The sequence below is a fragment of the Acanthochromis polyacanthus genome, chromosome 15 (genome assembly GCF_021347895.1).
Source record: "Acanthochromis polyacanthus isolate Apoly-LR-REF ecotype Palm Island chromosome 15, KAUST_Apoly_ChrSc, whole genome shotgun sequence".
Classification (NCBI taxonomy): Eukaryota; Metazoa; Chordata; class Actinopteri; family Pomacentridae; genus Acanthochromis; species Acanthochromis polyacanthus.
The window spans coordinates 3017982-3032392 of NC_067127.1; the positions used below are offsets into that span (position 1 = coordinate 3017982).

General features: G+C 41.1%; 1 protein-coding gene across 50 annotated transcripts; it reads right to left on the reverse strand.

The window, feature by feature from the left end:
• Positions 1 to 1712: 1712 nt before the first annotated feature.
• On the reverse strand, positions 1713 to 13982 carry LOC110962354 (aftiphilin-like). 50 transcript variants are annotated; one of them, XM_051959870.1, is made up of 8 exons: positions 13860 to 13982; positions 8196 to 9643; positions 7792 to 7958; positions 5790 to 7584; positions 5522 to 5689; positions 5353 to 5419; positions 4515 to 5170; positions 1713 to 4027 (listed from the first exon to the last, which is right to left on the reverse strand). In XM_051959870.1, the coding sequence occupies exons 2-4, from the start codon at positions 9606 to 9608 to the stop codon at positions 7326 to 7328; spliced, it is 1839 nt and encodes a 612-aa protein (XP_051815830.1). In that variant the 5' UTR covers positions 9609 to 9643; positions 13860 to 13982; the 3' UTR covers positions 1713 to 4027; positions 4515 to 5170; positions 5353 to 5419; positions 5522 to 5689; positions 5790 to 7325. The 50 variants fall into 50 exon arrangements, with proteins under 50 accessions (XP_051815830.1, XP_051815855.1, XP_051815854.1 ...); XM_051959895.1 differs by having other exon boundaries at positions 4515 to 5689; positions 5790 to 6634; positions 7458 to 7584; XM_051959894.1 differs by lacking the exon at positions 5522 to 5689 and having other exon boundaries at positions 5956 to 7584.
• Between the last annotated feature and the right edge of the window lie 429 nt (positions 13983 to 14411).

The following is a 14411-nucleotide window of genomic DNA, read 5'->3' on the forward strand; positions in this document are numbered from 1 at the left end:
TTTATACCAAAACCAGTGTTTTCTTTCTCTTTTAAGCGTTTCACCTGAGATGGCTCACATCACCTCTGAACGTTAGAGCTCCACAACAGACGTCGTCGTGGCTGGACGAATCCTGCCAGGTGTGATCGATAAGCTAACGACGCCTGAGTTCCATTAAGTGTCCCATTAAACCATGTGAGTCAGGGAACATGCAGAGCACCAGAACCTGCAGAAGGCTTCACCTAAATGGAATGCAGCCGTCGTTACCGTGATCCATTACAGCTGGGATTTTTTTTTTCTGCTGTGACCTGACAAAAAAAGTCTGCAGTGAAAACAGATTTAGAGCCGAAGATATTCAGCGTATTTCACCCAGACGCCAACATACAGGCCGCAACCTCGTTCTGTCTATGTTTTTAGTGCGTTTATACTCTGCCAAGGAACATGGAGGAGTTATGTGATTATCGACACTGGTTTGTCTGTCTGTCTGTCAGCAACATTAGTCAAAAACATACTGACGGATTTGGATGAAATTTTCATGGAAGGTCAGAAATGACACAAGGACCAAGTGATGAGATTTTAGCAGTGATGTAGCTCATAGTCTGGATCCATGGATTTATTAAAGGTTTCTGTATCATTGTGAGATAGCAGCACAGCGTCACTGTAACCATGACAACAAGTGAACACTACATCAACTGCCTGCTGACGATCACATGATTGTGATCCTACTACAAATCCACCGCTGAGGACCACCAATGTTTATGAAAATGTACCTGTGAATAATTCCTACTTTTTAAAGAAAACTTGAATAGTTCAAAGACATTTTAAAGTAATTTTGGACCCATTTTTAGTCATTTTTTTAACCCTCCTCAGCCATCCTAGACTATTAACTCATGTTGCACAGGGTTTGAACAGATAAGGAGGAATTTTTTTTAGCAAGTTCTGAACAAATTTGAGGAATTTCTAGGCATTCTGCACATATTTTGGGTCATTTTTGAAAAATTTTGGCAACATTTTCAGAACACACTTATTCTATGAGGTCAAATTTGAGTCATTCTGGACGTGTTTTTATTGTTTTTTGTCATTTTTGGAACCCTTCTAAGCCATCCTAGATGTTTAACTCATTTTGGACAGATTCTGAACAGGAAAAGAGGATTTTTTGAGCAAGTTCTGGAAAAATTTCTAATAACTACGTATTTAGGTCACGCGATTCGGTATCCATACATAACGTACACATGCAGAACACACGCCTGCGCTCAGCACAAGGTTATTTTGTGGGTACATCTTGTATTAAATGGAGGACTGCACTCCCTTGTTCTATTTAATTTAGTTTTAATAAGTGATTTTACTACTTTTATCTTGTCTTGATGTTTCACAAATCATATCGTTGTTGCTTTTGTTACAAGATGTGCAGCATTTTGGTCAACTCAAGTTGTTTTAAACCTGCTATATAAATAAATTTGATTGTTTTTTTCAACCAAATTCCGCTTTTCAGGAGTAAGCAACATCTAAACATCTATACAAGTAAGAAAGCTTGTATTGATGTTAGATGTCTTATCATCTGTGTGCTGTTTGGCGTTGCTGAAAACAGGTGGATCTATGGGTGTCTGGGAAAATAATTTCACATCTTTGCACAGAATATCCAAAAAGCAGACAAGTAGTTTGAATATTCCAGCCGTGCAAACTGAAAAAGCAAGAGAGAAAATCCGAAGAAAAGAAAATCCAAACCAAGCAGAAAGGATCGACTGATTTATTTCAGTATTTACAGGATTTCCCACAACTCCTCACAGCAGTGCATTAGTTCTCAATTTGAGCAGTAAATCTGAATAAATAAAATAAAAAAAAAACAGTCTGTTTCATCAGCAAACTATAGGTCCAAAGATACTTTCACTGCTTGGAAAAAAAAAAAAAAAGGTTTAGAAAATGATTGCTGGCAAAAAGGCACAACTCATGATGAAAGACTGCAACCTGGATTTACAGAAATGTTGTAGAAACACCTTCGATTGGTGACGAAACACTGAGGAAATGGTTTTCAGGAATCTGTTAAGTTCTCAAAATGAGAGGCTTTGGAATCAAACACTCTGTCCTCGTCAACATGTTCATATCTTATAGGAAGAGGTGCACAGAAAGAAAAGAAAAACTGGAAATAAAAACAGTAAAAGCAGCAGAAATCATCATTTATATCATCCTATTATGTCAATAATGCCCCAAACAGATTAAATTAAATCCAGAAAATAGATTTCAGAAAGAATAAATACTGATATAAAGAAAAAGAACAGACTACAAATACGCGTTTAAATATACATGAGGTACACATCTCTTCATGTTAGTGACTGATTGCTCTGTTTGACTTGATTTGTCCCAACAGTAAATATATTCAGACATTTTTTCTGCACTGAGCACCATCTACTGAGAACACGTCGCCCTCTGCTGTGCACTACTTATCATTACAACACTGCTCTGTTCAGTATTCATCATTTGATCACTGAACTTTAGTCTTGTTGGGATTGTGAATGTGTATTTTTCAGGAATAAAATTAAAATTCAGCAAAGAAAAATGAAGCTTCCTTAACCCTCGAGGGCTTCTGTTTATGTGGATTCAGCTCCACGTTTCAGGTAGAAAATTACTGCAGAATTCGGTGAGTCGCGTTAACGAGGCTCTCAGCTCCATCCCTGGTTATATACGAGCGTATATATCTGTTAGTTCATCAACAACACCTCCTTATCTTACATGCTACGAACCTAAATGTTCGTTTTAAACTCTGGTGGTTCATTTTTTTAAGCTGTCTTTTCAGTGTTTCAGCGTCATCTCACAGTGTTTATGTGAAAACTGAACACATTCTCTTTTTAGAAATACTTCTTTAGCATAATCCTCTTTAAACACATGCAGCAGAACAATGATTTCTGTGGCAAAGTTTGTCTTATCACTGTCCTAAAATGCAAACTGACTCCCGACCACTACTGCCAATTAATACTCGGGTATTATTTGTTAATTAGGGCTATTTATGTTACTAAAAAAATGACACAAAGGTGATAACAGCATGCAAATTTGCACCTTCTTTGTTAGTGACTTTTTTTGGCTCTTTGTCTCCCCTCCAAGTATTTATTATCTTTATGAATTATGTGTAATTTATGTTGCATAATTTGCTAAATCTAACAATCACCACTGCTGGAATTTATTTTTAGGATAATTACACATATTCACCCTAAAACTGTATGAATGTTGCACTAAAAACTTCCGTACTGACTTTAATTCTGATTAAATTAAATTAAATTGGTGAAACCTTCCTGAGTGAACAAATATCTTACTGGAAACCATTTCACCCACAAATATGAACACATAAATGGCTTCAGAGAAAAATAAATACACTTTAGTGTTGAATGAAGTCAAAAAGCGGGCGATACTGTCAGCTTTAAAGCATTAGTATGGATCATAGAAATGCAGGTTGAACCTCCACACTGGCCATCAATAAATTAAAAACTGGTCTTTTGGATAATCATGCCCGATGTGTTAACTGATACTTACTCAGTAGGAGAATCACAATCACCGTTTAGTGCAAATGTGACTTTAACTTGGCAAACAAAAAAAAAAAAAGCAGTTTTCAGGAGCCTTCACTCATATCAGCTGCTCCAATCTATTGATGGACTCCAGATTTCCCTGATAAATACTGAGATAAAATCTGCCTGAAAATGACAGCAGGTGAAGACGACACACCAGAACAGGTGAAGGAGAGAACAGAGGGTCAGCAGTGTTTCCCCTGTCACTGATGGGTCACTTCTCTGTTCGCCTAACGTGATTTCTTTTTCTTTTCCTAAATGTTGTGTCGCGGTGAGTGAAGGGGAAACACGGCGTGAACTCAGGGAAGCAGCGCATGCCCCGGAGGAAGTGAGGAGTAAACTCTCAGAGGTTTTCATGAACAGAAGCCATGTAGGGGATGGCTGGCAGTCTACTTCCGACCCCAGAAGTGAGGGGCTCGGCGAGGGGACGTACCGTCCTGAGAGCTGCTAAGGCCACGGCTGCTCCAGTCCAGCTGGCTGGAAGGGAGCTCCTCCTACAGCGGGACAGAATTCACAGCATTTTAGATTATCTCAAGCTTCACCAAGATGTTTCTTTTTAATTCAATATACACCTTCCTCCTGGTTCTATAGTGAGTATAGTTCTGTTGGTAGCAGACATTTCTTTAATGAAGGATAACACACAAGTTATCAGATACTTAATATTTGTCTTTTCTCTTTTTTTTCTACTTTTGTTTCTGTATACGAAAGACAACAAGTGATAACCTTAAAGGAATATTTCTGCTATTATTTACACTTATCTTCTCAAATGTCTTTATTTTTCTTTTTCAATCTGTTTGATTTTATTCCTTCAAGAAAACATCTCTGACTGGTGTATTTGCACTTGTGACATGGTTGGAGCGTGTCCTGTAATGCTCTGGATACCAATACAAAACAAAACAAAAAACAGCATTTCGGCTTCTTGTGTTGATGTGTTTTGATTCGTCCTCTTTCAGTTCAGCCGAACCGAGCAGGCCTGTTTACCTGCACTGGATGTGGTGAGGGGTCCGGGATGTCTCGGCGCCCTGGAGGTGCTTGTGCTGAGACGGCTGAGTGTCCTGGAGAACCGGCAGTCGGCACAGAGTCTTTGGTGGGTTCAAGCATTCCCTGATGAATAGCAAAAACAGCATGAACATTCCAAAATTTGTCAAATATGACAATTTTGACATCAATCAAGATAGATTCTGTGCAGAGGAACATGTAGAAGTCCATCCATCATCTATACACCGCATTCATCCTCATTAGGCTGGAGTCTGTCTCAGCTGACTAACGGCCTCTACACACTGTGTGACTTTTACAATCTTATACGTTTCCAGCTTGAAATGGAAAATAAGCAACTGAAGCATAAACGGAGCCCTACAACCACAGGGAAATTAGGCAAACATGAGCCCTACAATCACAGGGAACTAGCCAAACATGAGCCCTACAATCACAGGGAACTAGCCAAACATGAGCCCTACAATCACAGGGAACTAGCCAAACATGAGCCCTACAATCACAGGGACACTAGTCAAACATGAGCCCTACAATCACAGGGAACTAGCCAAACATGAGCCCTACAATCACAGGGAACTAGCCAAACATGAACCCTACAATCACAGGGAAACTAGCCAAACATGAGCCCTACAATCACAGGGAAACTAGCCAAACAATCACAGGGAAACTAGCCAAACATGAACCCTACAATCACAGGGAAACTAGCCAAACATGAGCCCTACAATCACAGGGAAACTAGCCAAACAATCACAGGGAAACTAGCCAAACATGAACCCTACAATCACAGGGAAACTAGCCAAACATGAGCCCTACAATCACAGGGAACTAGCCAAACATGAACCCTACAATCACAGGGAAACTAGCCAAACATGAGCCCTACAATCACAGGGAAACTAGCCAAACATGAGCCCTACAATCACAGGGAAACTAGCCAAACATGAGCCCTACAATCACAGGGAAACTAGCCAAACATGAGCCCTACAATCACAGGGAACTAGCCAAACATGAGCCCTACAATCACAGGGAACTAGCCAAACATGAACCCTACAATCACAGGGAAACTAGCCAAACATGAGCCCTACAATCACAGGGAAACTAGCCAAACATGAGCCCTACAATCACAGGGAAACTAGCCAAACATGAGCCCTACAATCACAGGGAAACTAGCCAAACATGAACCCTACAATCACAGGGAACTAGCAAACATGAGCCCTACAATCACAGGGAAACTAGCCAAACATGAGCCCTACATTCACAGGGAACTAGCCAAACATGAGCCCTACAATCACAGGGAACTAGCCAAACATGAGCCCTACAATCACAGGGAACTAGCCAAACATGAGCCCTACAATCACAGGGAAACTAGCCAAACATGAGCCCTACAATCACAGGGAACTAGCCAAACATGAGCCCTACAATCACAGGGAACTAGCCAAACATGAGCCCTACAATCACAGGGAACTAGCCAAACATGAGCCCTTCTGAGGCTTCTGCTGCCGCAACTCTACCAGGCTGTCTTCTTTGTTTAAATACTTGTTTTGATGCTGCAAATCATGTATGTGGGTTTAGCTCCAGTGTGGCACTGATCAGTACGTCATTTCATCCCCCATTTCTATTGGTTACTTAGTTGTTGTAGGTCCAGCAGCAGTCACACTGTGAGATGATCACCCAGAATTTTATGGCAGCTTGTCTTTGGTCGCCATTACAACAACCTGCCTCACAGTGTGACGTAGGACCACCGATTTAGAGCCACAACCAATGATATCGCCACAATTCTCTCACTGTTATCTTTGGTCTGAGATGGGCAAAAATCACGCAGTGTGCAGAGACTGGTGAAGACAGGGGACACCTGGACAGGTAACAGTCTATCACAGGGCTACACAGAGACAAACATTCACATTCACACCTACAGACCGGTTAGAATCATTAATTAACCTCAGCATGTCTTTGGACTGTGAGAGGAAGCTGTTTGTCATCATTTGGACAATCTTCTGACATCACGGAACTTATTCCCACTAAAAATAAGCTCACATTTCCTCCAGCAGACTCACCAGACCCGATGCAAAAGCAGGCACAGTCACCGGCTGCTTGTTGGTGCCAATGAACACCTTTAACAGGACAAAGATGCACAACGTACAACAAAAAGGTTACGGTTTCTGTTTGCAGCACAGTCTGACATAAAATGATGAAGTCCTACTGAGTAAAAGGTTTCCCTGTAGGGCCATGGACTCCTGGTGGCTTCAAACACTCTAACCAACCAAATCTGCATTGGTCGGATATCGCTGGTGTTACATTAATCAACCTCCAGGATTATTTCATTCTATCTGGCAGCAGGAGGAACAGACTACCTGTGAACAGCCCTGTGTTTCCAACCTAATGGAGACTGTTAGAGAATATTTGACATTTAGGTTTACTGAATGTTGACACAAGAACTTTACACCAAGACAGAAAAGTCAGTTTGTTCCATTTCAGCAACCAACCCTGCAGCTCATCTAAACACTTAACTGCATTATGTTACTGACTGCTTCTTCTGGGATCACCAGCTGATGTATTTTCAGAAATCATATGAATATGTAAACTGTTGTTATCATTTCAGTATAAAATAACCAGGTTGAAATGATTTAATATGCTGGAAAAACAAGCTTTTTTCTGTTTAGGAGTAGCAGAAATACATTCAGCTCACAGAGAGATGCTGTGCAGATTGAATGGTCCGATTATAGACGACAAAGATTTTGTTTTGGTTTGGAGTCTGGCTCAGCGTGTATTTTTATCTGGAGCAACAGCATAACAATCTCATTATTACGAGCGACAAACATCAACAGTATTCTGTCGTTCCAGCACTTTAGCACAGTTAGACTCGGTTAGACTGAAATAGAAGTTTGAGCTCGTTAACCCAGTTACTCTTAAAGATGCCCCTGAAGCCAAACTCACAATGTTCCTGGTGTCCACGCCGAGGCACCTGAGCAGAGTCCTGTTGGTGTGGGAACCACCCCACTGAAACTGGAGGCCCACGGCACTGTGGACGTCCCGGTGTGGTGATAACATCTCCTCCTGAATCCTGGTCAGAAGATAAACATCACAATAATGTTAAACTTAGAGAAAATCTATTTCAGACACTTCTCTTTCTTTGCCACATTCATAGATCTCAAACAGCCAGTGTTGACCTGATGAGCTATAATTTGTGGTAAAAAATTAAATGACAGTAAAACTAGCTAAGGCAGTGCGCCAGAGAGCATTAACTCCTAACTCTGGAGGTTTTCCTCACCACAGAGCACCACTGAGTTCTGGTGCTGCCTCCTCGTCCTCAGAGGGATGTCTGGTCTGAAGCAGAGCACCGAGGCCCAGCAGCTCCTCCTCACCTTCTGCAGCTGGAACCACCACCTCTGGAAAACTGGTCTGCAGGAGCTGCTGGACACGGCAGCAAAGAGAAGCCTGGAAAAACACAGAACGATGGTTCATTTTTTAACTAGACCTTCAGAAGTATGTAGTTACATGCTGACTGACTTTAAACTTTTGAACTGCCCAAAAATGACCTGAACAGTGTTTTGGAAAAATGAAATGCACGGCAATAAAATGGAATACACAAAGGATAATGGATTATTTGATCTAAAAAGCTTCCTTAGAATAAGTTTTCTTTATATTTCTAGTTTCCAGTGACATGTTTTCTACCTGGCAGCTCCTCCTCCTGCTGCCTCCATGCTGTCCCTCCCCATCCTGATCCTCCTCGGTGTCCTCATCGATCTGCAGCCTGCTGACCGGCTCTCTGATCTGAGGCCAGGCTTTTCCTTGCTCATCTGCGCTCTGGTCCTTGAACGCCGCCCACGACTGTCCATCGTCCTGCGTGGGCGCTGAGCAGAAATCAGCAAAGCTGTCACTCGGTGGGAGGTTTCCCAGAATCCTCACCCCTGCGTCAGCTGTTTGGACGACTTTTTGGTCCCTGTGATGCTCAGAACCACCGTCAGCAGAACTGCCTTCTGCATCAGCTCCAGGCTGGGACTGGTTGGAGGTAGCACGAGTTTCCTGAGTCTCATGTTGGTCACAATGATGAAAGCCCCTCTCTGACTCGGGCTGGCTGAGGTTTCCTGTTCTACTGTTGACAAACGAGTCAGAAAGTTCCAGTTCTTCATCCTCATCATCAGTTCGGTCCCAGTCCGTCTGATCCAGGGACGAGACGTTTGGTTCCAAGTCTGCAGAAACTCCCTCAAACGACAGATCATCACCGCAGGAGGCCAGGTCCTCAGAGGCAGACTCATACATGCCCAGTCTTTGCAGGACACTAGAAACACTATGATCTTTGTTTCCTGCCTCTTCTTCCGCCTCAGAGATTTGTAAAGAATTAAGACCAAACCTCCGTTCCCTCTCAGTGTCCCCAGGCTCGTCTAGCTCCTCCTCACCAGATGGAAAATCCAAAGCTGCTGCAGCGTCCTGAGGCTGATGGTGGTCCTGAGATGGTTGTGCACGTGCTGCATCTCTGTTCTCACAGTTCATGACGTTTGTATTTGCCTGATGTGCACAGTGAGATCTGGGCTCGGACTCCATGACGACATCCTGTCCAGAACTGCAGATCTGTCCACCCAGGCTGAGGTTTGTCCCTCCTGCTCTGCCGTCCCACTGCTCGGTGCTGCCCACGGGAGAGAAGCCACAGCACCAGGGATGTGCCGCCTGATCGGTGAACACGGTGAAATCAGCGAACCCTGTTTCCTCCTCAGGAGAGCAAGCACCGACTGTAGCAGCACCGTGAGCCCCAGAGTCATGGTGTCTTCCAGCAAAGCCGTTTGTGAGGTGCAAAGAAGATGCAGCGCTACAGTCCTGCCCTTCCATGTCCGTCTGACTCCTGTCTGACTCCAGGTTCACAGTGGATGTGGGCTGAGATTGTTCAACTGTCTGATTAAAGCTGCAGGTGCTTTGATGTGCGGCTGGTTTTAAGGAGGGAGGAGGCGGCTCAGTGGCAGAACCCAGAGAGGAGCAGGAAAATCCCCCAAAGTCTCCAAACTCGTCATCCTCTGATCCCAGCTCCCCGTCACCATCATCACCCAGAGGCGGAGGGGAGGAGGAGTGCAGCGGGACGACGTCAGGCTCCATGGGTTCTCTTAGAGGCACCCGAAGGCCTCATGGACCTGGTGGAGGAAAGAGGGAGAAAACGGAAGAGGAGGATCATAAACAAAAGCTTTCTGGGAAGCACAGGAAATGTTTCCGTGTTTTAACCCTCCCGTTGTCTTCATTTATGGGCACCAAAAATATTGTTTCAATTCAATAAATTTGTGAAAATTTGCAAAACCTTCAAGAAGAAAATTCCAATAATTCCTTAAGTTTCTTTTTTTTTTAAATCCCCCAAATTTGTCATGAAAATTCTTGTAAATATTTTCAAAAAATGAGTAAAAATCTTGCAAAAAATCCTAAAAGTATCTAAAGTAAATACATATACAGCCATGGCCATAAGTTTGGACACAAGTACCATGACGCTTGTGAATCTTAGAAAATACCACAAAATTGTCACTTACAATACAGTACACAACTCCTGAGAACTATATTAAGTTTCATATGTTAAAAAAACATCAAAAGAGTTTGGTGTCATTTTGTTATTCTTACCAAATTCGGTTGTGAAAGTACTGCATTTTTTGTTATTTTCTTCTAATATTATGTTTTGGGAACAAAGTTGTTCCAATTGTTGGAATTTATTGATAACATTATATCCCTTGTTCATTTGTTGACTAATTAAACTGGTGCTGTCAAAAAATATTAGTTATGTTCTGTAATAGACATCAAAACAGACATAGGAAGTCATGCTGTGTCCAAACTTATGGCCATGGCTGTATATCAGTTAAACTTCTAATATTTTCTTTAAGAATGTTCACATGACGACCTGTCCAGGGTGTCCCCTGCCTTCACCCGAGTCAGCTGGGATAGACTCCAGCGCCCCCCGCGACCCTAGTGAGGATAAAGCGGTGTATAGAGAATGGATGGATGGATGTTCACATGAAATAATTTTTATCAAATTTTTTGCGAATGTTCGAGAAAATTTTTTAACATTTCTTTTTTTTCCCACCAAAAAATGTTCAAACATTTCTCAAAAATGTTGAAAATGTGGACATCAGAAGTTTCCCTGTGAAAATATAGTTATTTCCCACATTTTCAAACTTTAAAACGGGTCAATTTTGACCTGCAGGACGACACGAGGGTTAATGACAATAACAAGACTGTTTGTCTGTTCTCAAAGCTCAGGAGTTGGGCTGAAACGATTCACTGAGTTGTTCGATTACTAAAATCCCTCAAGACTAAATTCTCTTAATTGAGGCTTCATTTAATCCACTGCATACTAGACCCCAGGTCACTAACTAGCCTGGACCCAGACTTCATCCGCTACGGACCGGGACCTGCATTCATTAAATATGATGGGACGCCTCTGTTTTGACCAGAGCAGCTTTTCTAGTGTTTACAGCATTTATCAGATCAGAGGCTGAACTACGAAGACAGTTTAACATAATCGGACTTTGTTTGCATCGGTCGGCTCGACAGAAACTAAAACCTCAGTCAGAGTTAACAGCTATGAAGGTGGTTTTCAGCGTTCTTTGTTGACTCAGACTATCTGCTTCAAACTGGTCACACAAACAGGAGGTTTAACCATCATTTGACTCGTTTTCAGCACGAAATGAACCGATCGAGAACAGGTTGTTTTAATGGAGAACGGACCAAACATGTAAACAGATTTATGGGATTTCTGCATCACCGACTAAAAACATGTGGGGTTCCCATGGCTTTGAGTTTTAGATGAATACCCCTGTATTATACTATAAATGTACTATCCCCCTGTACCATACTATATATGTACAATACCTCTGGTACTATACTATATATGAAACAATACCCCTGTATTATACTATATATGCACTAAAAACTGCAGTCGTGTTCCACCAGGACGGTTATTTCTCTTGCACAGCGCGCTCACATTTACTTTTGATGCTATAACGTGCAGAATCCGATTAATCAATAGAATACTCGATTACTAAAAAACAAAAATCGATAGCTAACCTACTCAGGAGAGACATGCCTGGGTTAATTTAGTTTCTAGCTCTGGTCAGGCCTTGTCTTGTGGCCGTCTATGAGGAGAATGGCATCAATTTCATGGACACGCACACGCAGACTGTAAGTAAAAAAAACATTGAAAACCACCTCGAAGGAAACGATACGGCATCCTGACAACATTAATATACCAAAACTCAGAACAATAAAGTAATTATTGGTCAAATTACTCATTTTTTAGTACTTTGGAATGAAGGCTAATCGAAATATTTTTAAAAGCACAGCACTGCAAAATGCAACGTCCAAATACCAGAAGCATAACAACAGAGTCAAAGTTCAGTTAAAATCACATCGTCATTATAATTTTTTATATTATTTCTGTAGGAAAGAGGTGGGAAAAAAGAACACTCCCTCTGAATTTATGACTTCAATCACAGTATCTGTTCAAATAACCGCAATACGATGTTTTCTTGGCATTTAATTCAGTCCTATTTAGAATGGCTTGTCTGTTTGTTGAGGGGTTTTATTGATCATTTCAAAGGCGCTTATGCCAAACACACTCCTTAACAACCTGCATGAAACCTGTCTGTTCTCAGACACGGATCGTTTATCTTTCACTACAAACAGAGGGAAGGCTGATGGTCAGAATAGTCTGTTTGGGAAAACGTTTCACAGAAGTGATTCACCTTAGCTCTGGAAGGACATTTCTCAATTAGATATTAAAGTCTGAGCTAATTTAAAGTGTTACATCAAACATTAGAATAGTTTAGTGTCCTAGAAACTCCAAAAACAAATAATGCACGGCAGTAGAAGATGGTTATAGCGTGGAAAAAATACTTCCTGGCTTGTATGCATGATCCTGTTTGTGGCTCAGGTTTGACTTTCTGCAGACTGTGGTAAAAATTGAGGAACTGCAATGTTCCGCATGTGAAAACAATCTGAACTTTATCCATCTAGTGCACAGGCTCATCATTTTACATATCCTCTTTTTGTGTTTCCTTAAAATGGTTTGTCATCTGGGTGAATTAGACACTACCAGTCCTTCTGGTGTTGATCCCGGAGTGGAAAAAGAGTCCGGTACCGGTCCCAGTCTGTAAACCGACACTGGAAACACGATCCGCAGCTCTGTGCTACTTTAGATGAGCGACTTCAGGACCGAGGATTAGAGCATTAATCCTCTGAGACAGAACACACATGAACTACTGGCCTTGTGTGAAGCCAAAATGTCCCCATTAACTCTCTACACGACAGAAAAAAATATTTTAAATCACTTCTGAAAACCCACTTTCATAGAGTTGCTTTAATGTGAGCTTTACTTTCAGCTTCACTTAATTTTAGTGCTTTATTTTGTTTATTTTAGGTGTTCTCTCTTGTTTAATTTTACATTTAGCTGGCTGGTTCTTTGGTCTGATATAGTCTCTGTGATTTTTTTAAATTCTGACTTTCTGATTTTTAACTTTAACCCCCAATCTTGTTCCTTAATTTTTTGATAGATAGATAGATAGATAGATAGATAGATAGCTTAAATACAACAAAAATAACTAAATAAAAGACAAGACAGGCAGGCCAGTAACATAAATATTAAAGGTTAGTATATACTAAAGAAAACTTGCTGTACAATACTATAAACAAAACACTTCCAGTTTTAGAACCTATAGAAATACTGATTGTATTAAAAGTCAATAAACAGTATTTACACCTTTAAAGTATCTCATATTGTTTATATTATATATATTATTTTCAACATGCCTAGTTCCTTTGTTATGTTTGCAAATTTAGCTAATATTCATTTGATTTATTAACATTTTTATTATTTATTTTAATTGACCAATCTGCCCTGTCTCCCTATGCTTTGCTTGATTGTCTGTGTTGCTTGTTTTAAACTGTCAAAGCTCTTTGTGAAGGCTGTTCTTGAGGCTGCTATATAAATACATTATATTATTATTATTATTGTAATTTAAGAGGCCGGTAAAGCTAAAACCAAAGCTAACGTCCATTTTCCCTTCATCCTGGACGGACAGCTGTCACACCAAGAGCTGAATATAGAGTCATGCAAACAGAGCTAAATGAAAATCACACAATGAAGTCGGTTGTCTAACGCAAAGCTAGCTATTTACGGCTAATTAACTACGTTTAAAGACGCTGCTAACGATAGGCTAAACGCCAAATCCCAACTGATTAGCTAACACAGCTAGCTAATTTAGCCGCTAGCTGTCCGTTTAAAGCAGCCAAACAACTGCACGCTAATCAAAATAAACGTAGCTAACTGCTACTAGATAACTAACTAAACCAGCTTGTTTTATAGTTATTTACCGACACTCTTTCACTCGGCTGGTCTGTCAGCGCCGCAGCTTCGTTCTCCATCATCTCTCCACATCTCTCTCCATCGGTATTAACTAACTAAAGATAGATGAAAATGAAGAGGTCTCACTATGCGGTGTTTCCAGGTATAGTTTCCAGGTGCCTCTTATTGACAGAGAAACGTAGCAGGAAAAATGCTCAGAGGGAATTGCGCAGAATGACGCGTCTTCGTAATACACGATCTTCGTCAACGTCCAAATTGAATAATGTCGCCACCTGCTGGAGATTTCAGAACACTCATTTTATTTTAGCTTAAAACTATTTCATGACTGGTGTGGTTCTGGGTTTTTCTTTTTGTCATTATCATGAGTAGCAGTGAGTACAAATGGAAGCCTGTTTCACCACTTGGAAAAAAGAATCACATGCTATCTCATAATTATGATTTTCTATCTTACTACTTACTAGACAGACAGACAGACAGACAGACAGAGATAAAAGTGATAGAAGTGCAATGTCTGGACCACTGGTCTGAAGTCCTCTGGTTGGTCTGGGTGTGCTTTCTTG

Coding starts and splice junctions, on each gene's coding strand:
- LOC110962354 (XM_051959890.1), bottom strand. CDS start 9,608: ATGGAGCCTGACGTCGTCCCGCTGCACTCCTCCTCCCCTCCGCCTCTG. Junction 7,959..8,195: donor GCAGGAGGAGGAGCTGCCAG/GTAGAAAACATG, acceptor GTGTTTTTCCAG/GCTTCTCTTTGCTGCCGTGT. Junction 7,585..7,791: donor GAACTCAGTGGTGCTCTGTG/GTGAGGAAAACC, acceptor TCTTCTGACCAG/GATTCAGGAGGAGATGTTAT.